Source organism: Neopsephotus bourkii, unplaced genomic scaffold, assembly GCF_033783945.1.
Source record: "Neopsephotus bourkii isolate Nb327-2 ecotype Australia unplaced genomic scaffold, CSIRO-AGI_Nbou_v1 NB_1052, whole genome shotgun sequence".
NCBI lineage: Eukaryota > Metazoa > Chordata > Aves > Psittaciformes > Psittacidae > Neopsephotus > Neopsephotus bourkii.
The window spans coordinates 1,645,546-1,660,895 of NW_026901541.1; the positions used below are offsets into that span (position 1 = coordinate 1,645,546).

The 15,350-nt window shown below is 40.4% G+C and overlaps 1 protein-coding gene across 5 annotated transcripts in view; it reads left to right on the top strand.

The window, feature by feature from the left end:
* ABCC4 (ATP binding cassette subfamily C member 4 (PEL blood group)) overlaps nucleotides 1-15,350 on the top strand; it is a 154,996-nt gene that overhangs the window by 15,560 nt on the left and 124,086 nt on the right. For all 5 annotated transcript variants that reach the window (XM_061361080.1, XM_061361079.1, XM_061361082.1 and 2 more), the window contains exons 3-7: nucleotides 110-230; nucleotides 886-1,110; nucleotides 8,229-8,318; nucleotides 8,751-8,914; nucleotides 12,536-12,661. In XM_061361080.1, the coding sequence (XP_061217064.1) occupies nucleotides 110-230; nucleotides 886-1,110; nucleotides 8,229-8,318; nucleotides 8,751-8,914; nucleotides 12,536-12,661 (726 nt within the window). The remainder of the gene's footprint in view (nucleotides 1-109; nucleotides 231-885; nucleotides 1,111-8,228; nucleotides 8,319-8,750; nucleotides 8,915-12,535; nucleotides 12,662-15,350) is intronic.

A 15,350-nucleotide genomic window follows, 5' to 3' on the forward strand; every position in this document is an offset into this window, starting at 1 on the left:
ATAAAAGTGAGCACGGCAATCTGTCTGTATATCTGAAAGTATTTTATTCCAGGTAATTGTCTTGTGGTTTTACTTCTGTTCTCCATCACGTTTGTGTTCTGTTTGTCAGGTACTGGGATAAAGAGGTGCAAAAAGCAAAAAAGAGAGGGAAAATGCCACATTTGACAAAAGCCATTATTCTTTGTTACTGGAAATCCTATTTAGTTTTTGGGATTTTCACAATGATTGAGGTAAGTGGAGTAAAATGTCATACAACACACTTCGTAGGTAAGAGCAGTGTGAAGCTTGGCCTCTTAGATTGCATGATACATCCTGGTGACTTCATGCTGCGCTGTTCATAGAACCTGTAATGTTCATGTACTCTCTCAGAAAAGTAAAACTCTCTTACTCTCAGAAAAGTGAAAAAGAGCCATAGCTCTATAGAGAATGAAAAATTTGAGTCATAACTGCAGGATTATGGATGTGGAACACAGAGCTGATTTCAGTGCAATGTTTTTGAGACATTACAAGCCCTTGACTTGCATTGTAAGGCTTAGCAGTGTTTTATGTATCTGAGTGGGGTGCCCAATAAAAAAAGGTTTTTCTTGCTATATGTAGATGACTGTAAAGGACACACTGTCATCAGTGTAGTACATACTAACTTTTATAACATCACAGTTTTTATTGGCAATTGCGAGTTCTTTTTAAAGAATCAGCTAAATTTTAATGTGGAACATAGTTCTTTCGAATTACGTGTTGACAAAAATTTTCATTTTGGAGCGCAATAAAGATAATATGGGATGGGACTTGCAGCAGTACTTGGCTCTTGTTTGCTTGGTTACAAGCTTGGGCAGCATCGTGTGATATCAAATTGTTAATATTTTTTTCCCCTTCTTTTTCTTTCAGGAAACCCTCAAAACAATTCAGCCAATATTTTTGGGAAAAATTATTAGTTATTTTGAAAACTATGATCCCTCAGATGAGGTAGCTGTGAATTTTGCATATTGCTACGCAGCTGCTCTGTCTGTGTGCACGCTTATTCTAGCTATAATGCACCACTTATACTTCTATCATGTACAGCGGGCTGGCATGAAGCTGAGGGTAGCTATGTGTCATATGATTTATCGGAAGGTAAGCAAACGTGTTTATGGTATATTTGGCATTCGACAGCTTTTTCATTAGGGGAGTTTAAAAATACAGTTATTTGTTCTGTTCATGCTTGCAGTTCCATTGAAGCTTTGTAAAAATGTAACTCATGCCAGTATATATCAGACCATAAACGTACATATGTGCTCTTGCTCTCTCTTTGGTCATATGGTGTTTGAATGACAGCTTCAGGCCTCCTAGAGAAAGTGAATTAAATAGCCCTAAAGACTAGGTAGAGGTTCTGATTTTTGCCTGCTGGTGCTGTTGGAAAGGGGCCTTGCCATTGCTGGTTTGTGTGCTGGAGCTGTCAGAAGCAGTTAGGATACAGCAGAAGAGGGGCAAAGCTCTCCCAGGGAATGCTGGCAGTTACTCAGCCCTGCAGGTTCAGCCCTGGAGAGGATGTTATACTTGGCTGTCATCACCTGCTTCAGTTCTCTCAGGTGTCTGGGAGCCGCTTCACTGTCGTTTCCCCCACGACGCTTTTGTGGTTAATGGTGGGATTTGTTTATATTGGTTTTTCAGCAGTGCTGTAGAACTGGTGAGTTGCCTCCTTTGTGGGTCAGAGAGGCTGCCCCCCTCTCGAGCCATCCGTCAGGTTAGTTTAGGGACAGGCAGCAGTACTGCAGTACTGCTACTGCCCCCTCCGGACTGGACGAGATAATTACTGATTACTTCGTTAGTATCCCGACTGCTTTGGTATGAGGAAAGAGGGGCGTGGGCACAGGAGACACGGTTCAGAACCATGCTGAATTCTAAAGGTAGGTTAGAGCCATTTTTTAGTGTCAGTTACTGGTTTTATTGTGGGAGCACTGGAGTCCTTCATTAAAGCCAATGAAGTGGAGGGATGTACATTTAGTAAGCTGTGATTTTTTGCTCTGTGTGTCCTGATCAAGAAATAGCTGTCTTTGACTACAGATGGAGCTGAGGCCACTCTGAGATGGACAAGAGAAGTTACAGGGATTACTTCCAGGAAGGAGCGGAGTGACATCCAGGATGATACATGGGCTCTTGTGTGCTCTGAGGAACAAGCAACCCAAGCATATATATATATGCTTTCCTCTTCTGAAGCTGTTGGCAGTAACCAAACCATTGAGCTGGTTTCCACTTCCAAGTGGGAAGTCCCTGCTGGGGATGTTGGAAGGGAAAATGCTCTATTTTTTTTTTTTTTTGCTTTAGTACTGCTAGAGTTGTGACCTGCCAGCAAAGATGTTTAATTGAAGAATCAGGACTGCAAAGTTTCTTTAGAATGTGAAGAAATTCATGCTAATTTAGCCATTCAACATAGCTACCATGCAGTTAAGGCAAACTCTTGTACTACTGGTATGGTCATGCAAAGGTTTTGGACAAAGCAGTAAAGTGAGGAGAGTAAAATTGTCCCCGTTGCAAGTGGTGATTTCTTTCCATGCATATATTTATTCTCCTCCCTCTTCTGATACTTTGGAAATTATCCTCTGGGAGCTCATCTCTAACATGGCACACTGCTTTCTTGTACATAAACATCTCTCTCTAAGGTATTAATTTGCTAAACTGATTATCATAACAGAGTTTGAAGTTCATGAAATATGTATATAGCGATGTTGTTTTTTGCTGTGTTGATATTAGCTTAGAAGCTTGGAAAAGAAATGTTCATAATATGCACCCTTATTTCTAGAGATGTGATTAAATAGAAAATTAATCTCCCCTCATAAGTGTTTACTCCTGAGGGTGGAGGCTGAGGTCACATCAGAACATTGATAAACTTTTCTAACCATTTGCCCTCCTTATCTGAGGCTTATAGATAGGTCATACTTCCTCTTTATCCTCATAGAGACCTTTGAAAGAATCTGGATGCTGATTTACTAATACTTTTGCAGTGTGTGTTAATTGCTGTAGTAAATACAAACTTGGATTTTCAAGGGTTAATGGTTGAGTGAGAGAGCATCCTTAATGGAGAACTTATGCTCATAATTCTTAAGTTTTAAACTCTTTTTCATTTCCTGGAAAGTTAAAATGCCATTTGTAAAACCCCTGTATTCAAACACTAAGGTGTTTTGTGATCAGTAAGAAGTATTAGTGATGCACACAGGAAGCTTGTAACAAAAATGAAAACTGAATCTGTTTTGTGACTCAGTCTCGTGTGTTAAAACAAAAGGCTACTTATGGTATTGAGGTTCAGAATAAACACTAAAGCAGTTTAAAGTGTGAAGTAGTTAGTTGAGACTGAAAGCTGCCAAAAAAAGTGTAAGCAGTTATTTGACCAAGCAGTTTTATTATTCTTTTCTGTGGTCAGTTTTCCCTTTTTAATGTGCTTTTGAATTAACTTTTGGGGGCAGAGAAAGGTTAAAACACTAAGATGGGAGTATGGGAGGCAAAAAAATGGTTAAAAAATTGAAGTTGGGCCACTGCAATTACATCTTTGGGGTAAAAAAAAAAAGTAACCTAAACATCAAGTGTACGAACCATTCCATTAGTCCATATAATTAAAACCTATTTTTCTTGAGAGAGGGTGCTTGCTGGGAAATACATCTGTACAGAAAATTTATAGACAGAAAGTCAAGCAGATCTTTGTGCTGAAAACAGGCAGATAATTGGCAAATGTAAAATAAAATTAAATTCAAGGTGCAGTTGCTTTTAAAAAGGTGTGTGGCTCTAGATTCGTATTTCTTACCTTCAGGGTGAGTTTTAAATGTTAAGGTCAAAATTCAGTCAGCTGATCGGAGCTAGACCAGCTAGAGCCGCAGCCGGCACGCTTCAGCGACCGCGAGGTTCAACTGAGATTAGGAAAATCAGCGAGGATAACGCAGAGCCATCGCGATTCCCGAAGCCCCAGCAGCCCTTGCGAGAGAGCGGCTGACAGTGCGGAGGGGCGTTCCCACGGTGACAGCGGGAGATTTAAAAGCAGATGAAACTCGTTACTAGCATTCAGTCAGCTGATCGGAGCTAGCCCAGCTAGAGCCGCAGCCGGCACGCTACAGCGACCGCGAGCTTCTACCGAGATTAGGAAAATCAGCGGGGATAGCGGAGAGGCATCGCGATTCCCGACATTTCGCGATTCCCGAAGCCCCAGCAGCCCTTGCGAGAGAGCGGCTGACGTGGCGGGGGCGTTCCCACGGTGGCGGCGACCACCCCCCTGCCCCTTCACTTGAAAGAGCCTTTGAGAGTGCAGCGACACCAGGTGCAGGGATGAGCAAGTAGGTCGTTTTGCTGACCAATATGGTCGTCTCCAGAAAGAGAGCTAGCAGTAAGAAGACTGTAGCAACTCAGACCGAGACCCTGTCCCAAACCGTGGCTGTTCAGGCCTCTGGATGCAGGGAGTACCGGAGCCTGCTACTGCTGGGGGAGGGAGGACAGCATTCCACCTGCGTGAGGTGTGAGCAGGTAGAAGATCTGCTTAGCTTGGTGGCAAAACTTAAGGAGGAGGTTGAGACGCTGAGGATCATCAGGGAGTGTGAAAGGGAGATCGACTGCTGGAGTAACTCCCTGGCGGGCCAGTTGGAACAGCTCCAGGGTGATACCCCCCAAAAGGGGATGGACCCCCTGCCCTCTCAGACAGAGGGGGATAGCCCGAGACAGCCCCTTCCCTGTAGCTGTTGCGCGGAGGTAGGGGACCAAAAAGATGACGAGGGTTGGAAGCGACTTCCGGTTTGGCGTCGTGGGCAGCCCTCCTCCCTTCCTGCCCTGCTTCCCCAGGTGTCCCTCCGTAATAGGTTTGAGGCATTGGATCTTGAAGGAAAGGTAGGTGAGGATGTGGTGCAAGGCCCGCCTACAAGGCCACATAGGAAAAGGCGGTCGACTTCGCACCTCAAGACTGCCTCTGGTAAGAAAGAAAGAAAGAAGGGTCATTGTAGTAGGTGATTCCATTCTGAAGGAACAGAGGGCCTGATATGCAGAGTTGACCCTCATCACAGGGAAGTGTGTAGTCTGCCTGGAGCCCGGATCAGGGATATCTAGTTGGGAGTCTAGTTGGAGGCCTGTATCTAGTGGAGTTCCTCAAGGGTCAGTACTGGGACCAGTATTATTTAATATATTCATCAATGATTTAGGTGAGGGAATTGAGTGTACTATCAGCAAGTTTGCTGATGACACTAAGCTGGGAGGGGTGGCCGACACGCCAGAAGGCTGTGCTGCCATCCAGCGAGACCTGGACAGGATGGAGAGTTGGGCGGGGAATAACTTGATGAAATATAACAAGGGAAAGTGTAGAGTCCTGCATCTGGGCAGGAACAACCCCAGGTTCCAGTATAGGTTGGGGAACGACCTGTTAGAGAGCAGTGTAGGGGAGAGGGACCTGGGGGTCCTAGTGGACGACAGGATGACCATGAGCCGACACTGTGCCCTTGTGGCCAAGAAGGCCAATGGCATCCTGGGGTGTATTAGAAGGGGGGTGGTTAGTAGGTCGAGAGAGGTCCTCCTTCCCCTCTACTCTGCCCTGGTGAGACCTCATCTGGAATACTGTGTCCAGTTCTGGGCCCCTCAGTTCAAGAAGGACAGGGACCTGCTGGAGAGAGTCCAGTGCAGGGCAACTAAGATGATTAAGGGAGTGGAGCATCTCCCTTATGAGGAAAGACTGAGGGAGCTGGGTCTCTATAGTTTGGAGAAGAGGAGATTGAGGGGTGACCTTATTAGTGTATATAAATATATAAAGGGGGAGTGTCACGAGGATGGAGCCAGGCTCTTCTCAGTGGCAAACAACGATAGGACAAGGGGAAATGGGTACAAACTGGAACACAAGAGGTTCCACTTAAACTTGAGAAGAAACTTCTTCTCAGTGAGGGTGACAGAACACTGGAACAGGCTGCCCAGGGAGGTTGTGGAGTCTCCTTCTCTGGAGGCATTCAAAACCCACCTGGACACGTGCCTGTGTAACCTTATCTAGGTGTTCCTGCTCCGGCAGGGGGATTGGACTAGATGATCTTCTGAGGTCCCTTCCAATCTCTAGCATACTGTGATACTGTGAAAACAGTACCAAAGTCAGTATACTGACTTTGGCTGGGATACAGTTAATTTTCTTTATAGCAGCTCCTATGGTATGTGGTACATGTTTCAGATGTAGTAGAAAGGGAAAGTACCAAAACAGAACTTTGGGGAGAAATTGGTTATATTAGTAAAACTGCTGCTTTGTGTCTGATGTTTCCATTTCCTTCTGCGTCCTTTGCAGTCTAAACAGGTCCATTCAGCCAGGAAAATGTAAGGCTTATTTCACTTTAAAAAAAAAATAAAAAAATTAAAACCCAGTGCTACTTCAGAAGTGGTTTTGAAGCAGGAAGGGAAGAAGACTAAAATTGCATTAGCACTGACAATGGAAAAGGCTGTGTTTTCCTGGAGAAGACAAACCAGTCACAGATGAACTACCTCCTTTTGGCTCAGATGCTTGCTATCTTGGTCAGAATGAACTAGGGTAATACATTTTGAAAGTGTTTTTGCTGTATCTGAAATAGCTGGGAAGAGGTCAGAAAGGTGATTCAGGTGATGTGTCCCAGACGTACCCAGGCTGTGGACCACTAGCAAGACACCGGTGCAGTGTTCTGCTGGGTGGCTGAAGTGGACTTGAAATGGCAGATACATCTGTGTTGTAAAGGAGTACGTAGCAATAGGTGCTGTAAACATGCTCTGGTGGGCAACTTCTTCTAATCTACACATCATTTGAACTCCTATTATTATGGTCTACCGATATCTTAACAGCTTTTCTAGGAGCTTGTCAACCTTGATCTGTGTTGTGGAGTAAACATGATGGAAAAGTGGATGTGCTGTGACAGTGATACCTGCAGCAGCTTCTCTGGGGATTTCAGATGTATGGGAAACAAGCTTAAGACAGGGAATGAAGCAATCATTTTCTCAAATAATTTAATCTTGTCTTTCATATACACAGTATTCTAGATTTATTATTGGAATCTCAGAGGAATTTCTTAGTGGGGTTCTAAATGTTTCTGGCTCTTGGTTTCAATGTTAGGGTTGGGATTCTCTCTGTGATTAGTAGCTTTGTAAAACAGCAGTGAGATGCAAGAAATGTACAGTCCTTTGAAATTATATTTTGAATAGTACTTTGATATCTGATGTTTTTGCACCTGATTTGAAATATTGGAACAGAATTTTTGAAACAGTTGATACTTTTGAGGTTAGATTATTGATCAGAAAGCAATCCTAACACTAAGTTTTTGGAGAGGGAGAAGTAGATGTGCACTGCCTAAAAATTGAAGTGTTTTGGAGGAGTGAACTATTCTGTTACGGGAAAATATGTAACATGTTTTTATATGTTTTTAATATTTTTTTTTTTACTTGTGCTGCAAAACTGTATTCTCTTTCCAGCAGGAGGAGAAGGAAGCAGGGTCTGTAATCTATAATTCTGAGCAATTTCAATTTGGATCTTTGCAGTCCTGTTCAGACTGCATATTTCCAGATGCTATTTTTTAGGGGATATTGTATGATCACATACTATTTTCTGCTGATCAACTTATTTATTAACCTATAGAAATATTTGTATTTACTCTTTTTGCTTTTCACAGCATGTGCTAAACTTCATTTAATGTTCTTTAGAAATCTTACGATTTTACAAGAGTTATTAAGGAGGGAAGTTTTTAAAGGGATATTAACTCATTTGCAAAGACAGAAAGCACAGTTTGCAGCATTAGCAAGAACTGATAGTGTAAAACACATAACTTGAGGTTTTTGTCTTCAGTCAGGAATCTTATTCAAAACAAAATTCTTTCAGTTGGCCAAACATTGTCCTGATTTTAATTTGGTCTTCAGGTGGAGTACTCTGCTTCTGTTTTGAAGTAGTGTATGGGAGAGCAATGCAAATAAAAAGTTACAGGCTCTTTTGTTTAGTTTTGATAACTTGCTATGTTGGTTTTTTCCCATTTTTAATCTCTTCAGACATGAAAATGGTTACAGCACTTCTGTTTTCCACAGTCCTTCCCTAAACTTTATTTTATACTCTCTTCTTCAGAATGTTTAACCTAACCCACATGTTACCTAAGGTTCTTGAACTGTGCCCAGGTATTCACAGGCAAAAGCTGAGATATGCCTTCAGCTTTTGCCCTGGTGTTGTATTTGTGTATCGAGGCTTCTGCGTATAGATGTACTGTGCTCTGTGAGCTGTGACAATTTTGATTGTTCTTTTTTAGGCACTTCGTCTCAGTAATGTGGCTATGGCAAAAACTACCACTGGTCAAATAGTAAATCTTCTGTCAAATGATGTGAACAAGTTTGATCAGGTAGGAATATTAAAGGTCTTTCCAAGAGGCTGTTGAAGTTGTGGTGTTTTGAGTTAAGAAGTTTTGTTTACAACTGGTGATTGTTTCCTATGAACATTTCTTCTAGCTCTTTCTTAAACATCATACAAAGAGAAATACTCTCTTAAAAGATGGGCGGAAAACATACCTTTTTTTTTTCCCCTCCTTAAGTGTTTTCGGAGGCTCAGAGAAGTATTGGTTGAAGATAAAACAAAATCAGTGTGGTAATTTTCTACTTTTCTGGAGGTTAGACACCTCCATGTACATTAAGGTCTCTGAATCTGGTGCCAAACTCTCACTGGATGCCTCAGTACCTGTTGCAGGCAAAGGTGTTTCTTTAACTTTGTGTTATTAAGGTTTAATTTTTTAAGGTAAGACCAAAAGCTAATTTTTCTTTCTTAACTGTTTGCCTAGGTGACGATTTTCTTGCACTTCCTGTGGGCTGGACCAATTCAAGCTGTAGCAGTAACAGTACTTCTCTGGATGGAGATAGGCCCATCATGTCTTGCAGGAATGGCAGTTCTAATTATTCTTCTTCCTGTCCAGACCTGCATTGGGAGGCTTTTTTCTTCCCTAAGGTAAGGTTGCATGTGTTGGGTTGTAGGTTTTTTTATGTCCTGGATTTTAAAATGGACATACCTGATGGAGGCAGAGTACTGCTGCTGTCTGGTGAGGGTTTTTTTTTGCATTGTCTTTCGTCTTTGCCTGTGTTTTTCGTAGTTGATAATGTGAGAATTCTGAATTCCTGTTTAGGGACTTGAAGTAGACATTTTTCCAGACACGCAGAAAATATCTGCTACTCATTAGCTGTCCATTATACTAGAAGAGCTGGGCTACTTCTGTAGCTTACTTGCTGTAGATGTAGGCATAGAATTTTATAACTTCTTGAGCTTTGCCTTCCTGCATTGATACTTAAGGAGTGGTTACTACAAAGGCAGTACTGTCAGGCCTACTGTAGTTTTGATTTAATGGGGATGTACAGGAATTGCAGCAGAAAGCTTTGAAAGTTTCATGTTTGAAGGTCTTGCTGTCACCCCTCCAAGACATAGATGCAGAGAGGAAAATGGGAAGGAACTGAGAGAGAGAGGAAGAAAAGAATTACGGTGATGGTTTTGATGTCAGCTATGAGGTTTCTAACTGTAAGGTTTTAGGCTGTGGAGATACAGAATGAGTTTGCAGTAACTATCCATTATCTGACAAATTTAATTTGTTTTTTTTTCTGACTTCCCCCTAAAAGAAAGACTTGCCTCAAGTGAGGATATTGAATTATCTTCAATGTTCTGTCTTTCAGACTTTCTTGTGTATTTAATCGTGCTCTACTTTCATTATCAATTTGTAAATAGCCTTTACATCTAGATGGGAATATGTTTATGTTTGCTATTTACACATGCGTAGTAACGTTAACTCATTCTTGCCGCGTTTATTCACGGTGAATTGGTTCCTTCTAGCTCTTTCAGTCAGTGAAACTCTTTAATGAGTTACGTGTTGTTTTCATGTTGTATTTTAAGATGATTTTCTGAAAGTATTGAGACTGGCATTGCTGTTGCATGGCTAGGTATGAAGAGAGAGCTGAACTATGAAAGGAGACTAACTTGTAGATTTCCTTCTATTTGTAATCATTGTGATAGTCTTCAGTTATGGGCTGTTTCTCAAATAATGAGCCATTCAGTGTTCTCTGTCAAATTCTTCATGCTTTTTTATGACAAAATCTGTTTGTGGAACACTTTCAATATATTATTACTTGTGCATTTTCACTGCATGTGTAATATGCATGCGTAAGTATTGAGCTACTTCACTGTTGGGATTTTTTGAGTTTTAAGTTTTTTAGGTTTTGGGCTTTGAGTCAATAGTTAAAATGCTTAGTACTTAACTAGTGCCTTGTCCATGGTGGTAAGCATTATTATCCCCATTTTACAGATGGGAAACTGAGGCACAAACAGATTAAGGGACTTGTCCAGGGTCAGACAACAAGGTGACAAAAATCTCTTCTCTAAGGTATGTATTTTTATAGTTAAGCAGTGGCAGTGTAATGTTATTTGGGTTTTTCCCCCCATTCATTAACAGCCACTTGTTTGGATGCAGTGCAAGGGAAAGAATCTTAACTAAAAGAGCTTTTGTTTGTCTATGGGTGCATAAAAATGTGCAGTGACCAGAAGGAGTTAATGGAAAAGCTGAAGTGGATTCCAGCTCTGTAATGATGGGTATATTCACATGGCAGTTGCTGGCAATCTGCATGGATTTAAGGAAAACAGCCTATAAGGAAGTAATTTAAGGATTAAAGCTTTTGCTAAAATCCAGACACACTCAGTGTGGCAGTTAATTTGTGCTATTATTCATCTTTATACTTGGGACCCAGTCCTGTAAACACATACATGCACACCAGCGTATGATGCAGGCATGAGCTTCAGTGCTGTAGGAGTTTGCAGAAACAGACTCAGTATCCTATAGAATGGTATGCAGTATATTATGAAGTGTTGCTTTTACCTGCAGAGGTACTAGGAATTTTATAAAATACATGACCTGATACATTATTTGAGAAATAGTTCAATTATTGGACTGAAGACCATTGTATATGTATTTATTCACAAGAACTCAATCCTTTCACCACTTAGCCATGCAACTGTTATATTCTGATTTAAAGCCATTTTAGTTTTTTGTAAGGTAAAATCTGTTACTTATGACAGACTTGATTAAAACTGACCAAATATGCCTCATAATGGCAAAAAAATCTGCAACTTGCTTAATTTAGAATGGTTACGAGTGTCATAAAGGGAACTTCTCAGACACTTGCAGAAGCGTGAACAACATATGTTAAGTTTTGCCTTTTGCTGTGACAGTGAGTGTATGGGGAGGAAAGAATGAGCTCTCTCAGTCTTTGAGCAGTTGTTTTTCTTATTGCTGTCCCTTTTTGAAAAAGGGAAAGAGGATTTAGCAAAGATAATCTTGTTCATGTCAGTACAGTTGGTGCAGGCAAAGCTGTCTTCCTCAGTCTTAATAAGAAATCTTGATTGTATTAGGGCCAAGTTTCTACATTGCTTTTGTTAGTTTTCTTGTATAAATATTTCTTCTTGCATAAATACCCTGCTTCAGTCATCTAACCGTTTATGAACACTGGTGTTGAGAAGTTGTTTTTCGTAAAGTTGAGCAGGCGCTTGAAATTCTTTCTACTTAAGTGTTTTAAACATTGCTGTTTCTTCCAGAGTGTCGGAGAAATGTGACAGGCAGGCAGGTTAAGCTGACAAAACCCAGCTCCCTTCTGAAGAGCTTTTTAAAAGTTTATTAATTTATTTTTATTTTAAGTATGATTTCTGAATCTTAACTTTTGTTGCTATATACAAAGTCAGAAATCCAGCAGGGGAAGGCGTGTTTTATCAAAATAAGGCCTACCTTAGCTCACTATGTGTGAAGTAAGTTTATCTACATGAGTGAATTCAGAATTGTAATAGGCTTTATTAGCATGGTTTGTACAGTCATTATGTGGCGTCTAACTTTCAATGCTTTTTCCTAATTAAAACTGTGACTTTATTATTTAATTATATATTTTTTCCCATTTGTTCATCAGTGCAAACTTAAAATAGATTATTTACTTTAGTGATAATTGCAGTTAATGCTTAAATAATATTAATTTGTTAAAGCCATATCTAGATTAGCTCTCCTAAATTATAGCTCATGTACTGTTACTAAGTAATCTTTGCTTTTGAGTTAATCTGAAAAAGACACACACAGAGGCCAAGTTTCTTTAGCAACATCAGAAGAGTCTTATGAGAATGATTGTTGTTCTGCCTTTTCAAAACAATTTTTAAAAGTAATTCTCTGATTTTTGCTTAGTCCTAAATTCTATAATTGTAATTTTTTTCTTTTGAGTTGTTTTTTTTGTTGTTGTTGGTTTTTTTGGGGTTTTTGGTTTGTTTTTTTTTTACACAAATACATAGTTCAAAGAATACCATGTATTTGTGCAAGCTGACATATAACTGAGCATTAAATCAACTTAGTTCCTTGAGAACAGGGGATATCGGGAATGCAGATACACCAAGTCTCTCTGCTGTGTGTCAGCTTTAAGATGCTCTTTTAGGAAGACCCTTCAGTGCAATTAAAATTATATGAATCCTCTATACAAGTCAAAGCAGAAACTTCATTGTTATGCCATTGTAAATACTCTTCTTTTGAGAATAAGAGTTTTTACTTTGTGCTATTTACAGGAGCAAGACAGCTGCCTTAACAGATGTCAGAATTAGGACCATGAATGAAGTCATAAGTGGCATGAAGATAATAAAGATGTATGCTTGGGAAAAATCATTTGCGGAACTTGTGAATGGTTTAAGAAGGTAATCCTGGAAGGATACAGCTTGGTATATGATCAATATCTGTTTCCATTTTTTTTACTTGTCAATAATTGTATTATTTTGTACTTTAAAGTGCAGTTTACTTGAACTTTGGTTTGTTTTTATTTTAGAACTTTCTATAGTTTTAGAGTGAAGTAATGAAAATACAATCTAATGGCACAGAAAAAGGAAAAAAACCTCTGATATTTATAAACTGTGTTTTTATGCTTCCTTTTATGCTGTGTTTAAAACCAGCAACTGATAAACTTGTAGTAGTTGTAATTAAACTATTTCATCCCCAGTTGTGTAAACTAGTAACAGGTAGCCAAGAAGCAAGACATTTCCCTCCTGAGAAATATATGAAATCTGACTTTCTGTCCTAAATGATAGCATCTGCAGGTAGCACTCTTGCTTCTCTTTCTGTGTTTTGAAGTATTGCTCAAGCCATCTGGAAGGTGGAGGGGAGAAAGACAGCAGCTCAGAAATTCCCTAGTTGTTCAACTGGCAAGGCCAGCTGATTTGGTATCCCGAGACATTTCATTTCTGAGGTCCATCAGTATCTGATGAAAACTAATTCATTAAATGACATTTTCAATCAGTATTTGTGCTTTTACTTAACAGTATGAGAGCATTCAGTACTAAAGAATGGTAGTTCAGGTGAATATTTCTCATTTAATTTTCATGTTATGTCTGGCGTGAGTAGATTGTTATTCTGCTGTAGATTCTGATTTTTTTTTTAATTTGTTTTACTTTTTTAAAGGATTTTTTTTTCCTTCATATCTATGTACAAGCTTGCAAACTTGCTAATGTTTCCTGAGACATTTCTTCCCATGCACATAATAATTTCCTCCTTCAGGTGTTAGGATCTTGTGCTGATTGAATGTTCTTGATTGATTGAAAGCTTTGCTGTCTTGCGTGGAGCCAGAGAGGATATTTCTTGATTAAAAGCTTCCTCAGTGGACATATTCACATCACTAAACTTTAGATTTCCAAATTCAATGCATCGTTAGGGTTAGAGGCTTCCTTTTTAATGACAGAAAGAAGCTCTTCCAAAACACATTCTGAGCCCTCTTTCTTTTCTTTAAATTTGCTGTGGAAAACTGTAGTTAAGTCTTCAATTCAGCCAGGTGATTTATTGCCCAGTATTTTGCAGTGGCCCTTGACAGTTGCTCAAGGTGACATCTGAGCCTTGTCCATTGCTCTTTTTTTCCTGTGGCTGTTCTTATTAGTTTTGCGTTTGTGCCCTAAAACCGTGTAGTATATTATATACAGCCTGCGGGTAGGCTGTAATTTATCTGATTTTTATGGAGAGTAGCACAAAGAACTTGCTGATTATTTGCAGATAGTAGAGAGGATTATTAAGGATTATTAGAGGGTGGGAAAAGTGTTTCATCCAGGATTGTTGAAGTAATTGAATTAGACCCAATTCAAATATTTTACATACAAGTGTTCTTTCACTGTACTCTGGAGATCAGAGACTGTGAGCCCTTAAGCTGAAAAAATGTCTTTGAAACTCTGAAAGTCTGTCAATTCATCCAATTTGGCAAGTATAGTGGGAAAGTTGCTTGACTAGTTTTCCAGGAGAGCGTCTCTCCTCCTTCTCTCTGTTAAGTGAAAATTTACTTCAAATTGTATCATCATAACTTGAGTTTCTAATCTTACTGTGGAAGATAATAAAAAATGGTGAAGAATTTCCTTGAGAATTGCCCGAATATTTGGGAGGAGAAATTAGAAATTGTTTCAGAATTTTGTATTTGATATTATTTCAAGCAGATAAAGTCATAGAATCATAGAATAGTTAGGGTTGCAAAGGGCCTTAAGATCATTTAGTTCCAACCCCCTGCCATGGGCAGGGACACCACACACTAAACCATGTCACCCAAGACTCTCTCCAGCCTGGCCTTGAACAGTGCCAGGGATGGACCATTCACAGCTTCCCTGGGCAGCCCATTACAGTGCCTCACTACACTCGCAGTAAAGAACCTCCTCCTTATATCCAATCTAAACTTACCGTGTTTTAAGTTTGAGCCCGTTACCTGTTGTCCCTAATGAAGAGTCTCTCCCCAGCATTCCTATAGCCTTCCTTCAGATACTGGAAGGCTGCTATGAGGTCTCCACGCAGCCTTCTCCAGGCTGAACACCCCCAACTTTCTCAGTCTATCTTCATATGGGAGATGCTCCAGTCACCTGACCATCCTCGTGGCGCTCCTCTGGACTTGTTCCAACAGATCCATGTCATTTTTATGTTAAGGACACCAGAACTGCACACAATACTCCAAGTGAGGTCTCACAAGAGCAGAGTAGAGGGGCAGGATCACCTCCTTCGACCTGCTGGTCACGCTCCTTTTGATGCAGCCCAGAATACAGTTGGCTTTCTGGGCTGCAAGCACACACTGAAGCCGGCTCATGTTCATTTTCCCATCAACCAAGTCCTTCTCCACAGGGCTGCTCTGAATCTCTTCTCTGACCAATCTGTAGCTGTGCCTGGGATTGCTCCAACCCAGGTGTAGGACCTTGCAGTTGTCTTGGTTAAACTTCATGAGATTGGCATCAGCCCACCTCACAAGCATGTCGAGATCCCACTGGATGGCATTCCTTCCCTCCAGTGTATCAACCGAACCACACAGCTTGGTGTCATCGGCAAACTTGCTGAGAACGCACTCAATCCCACTGTCTGTGTCACTGACGAAGA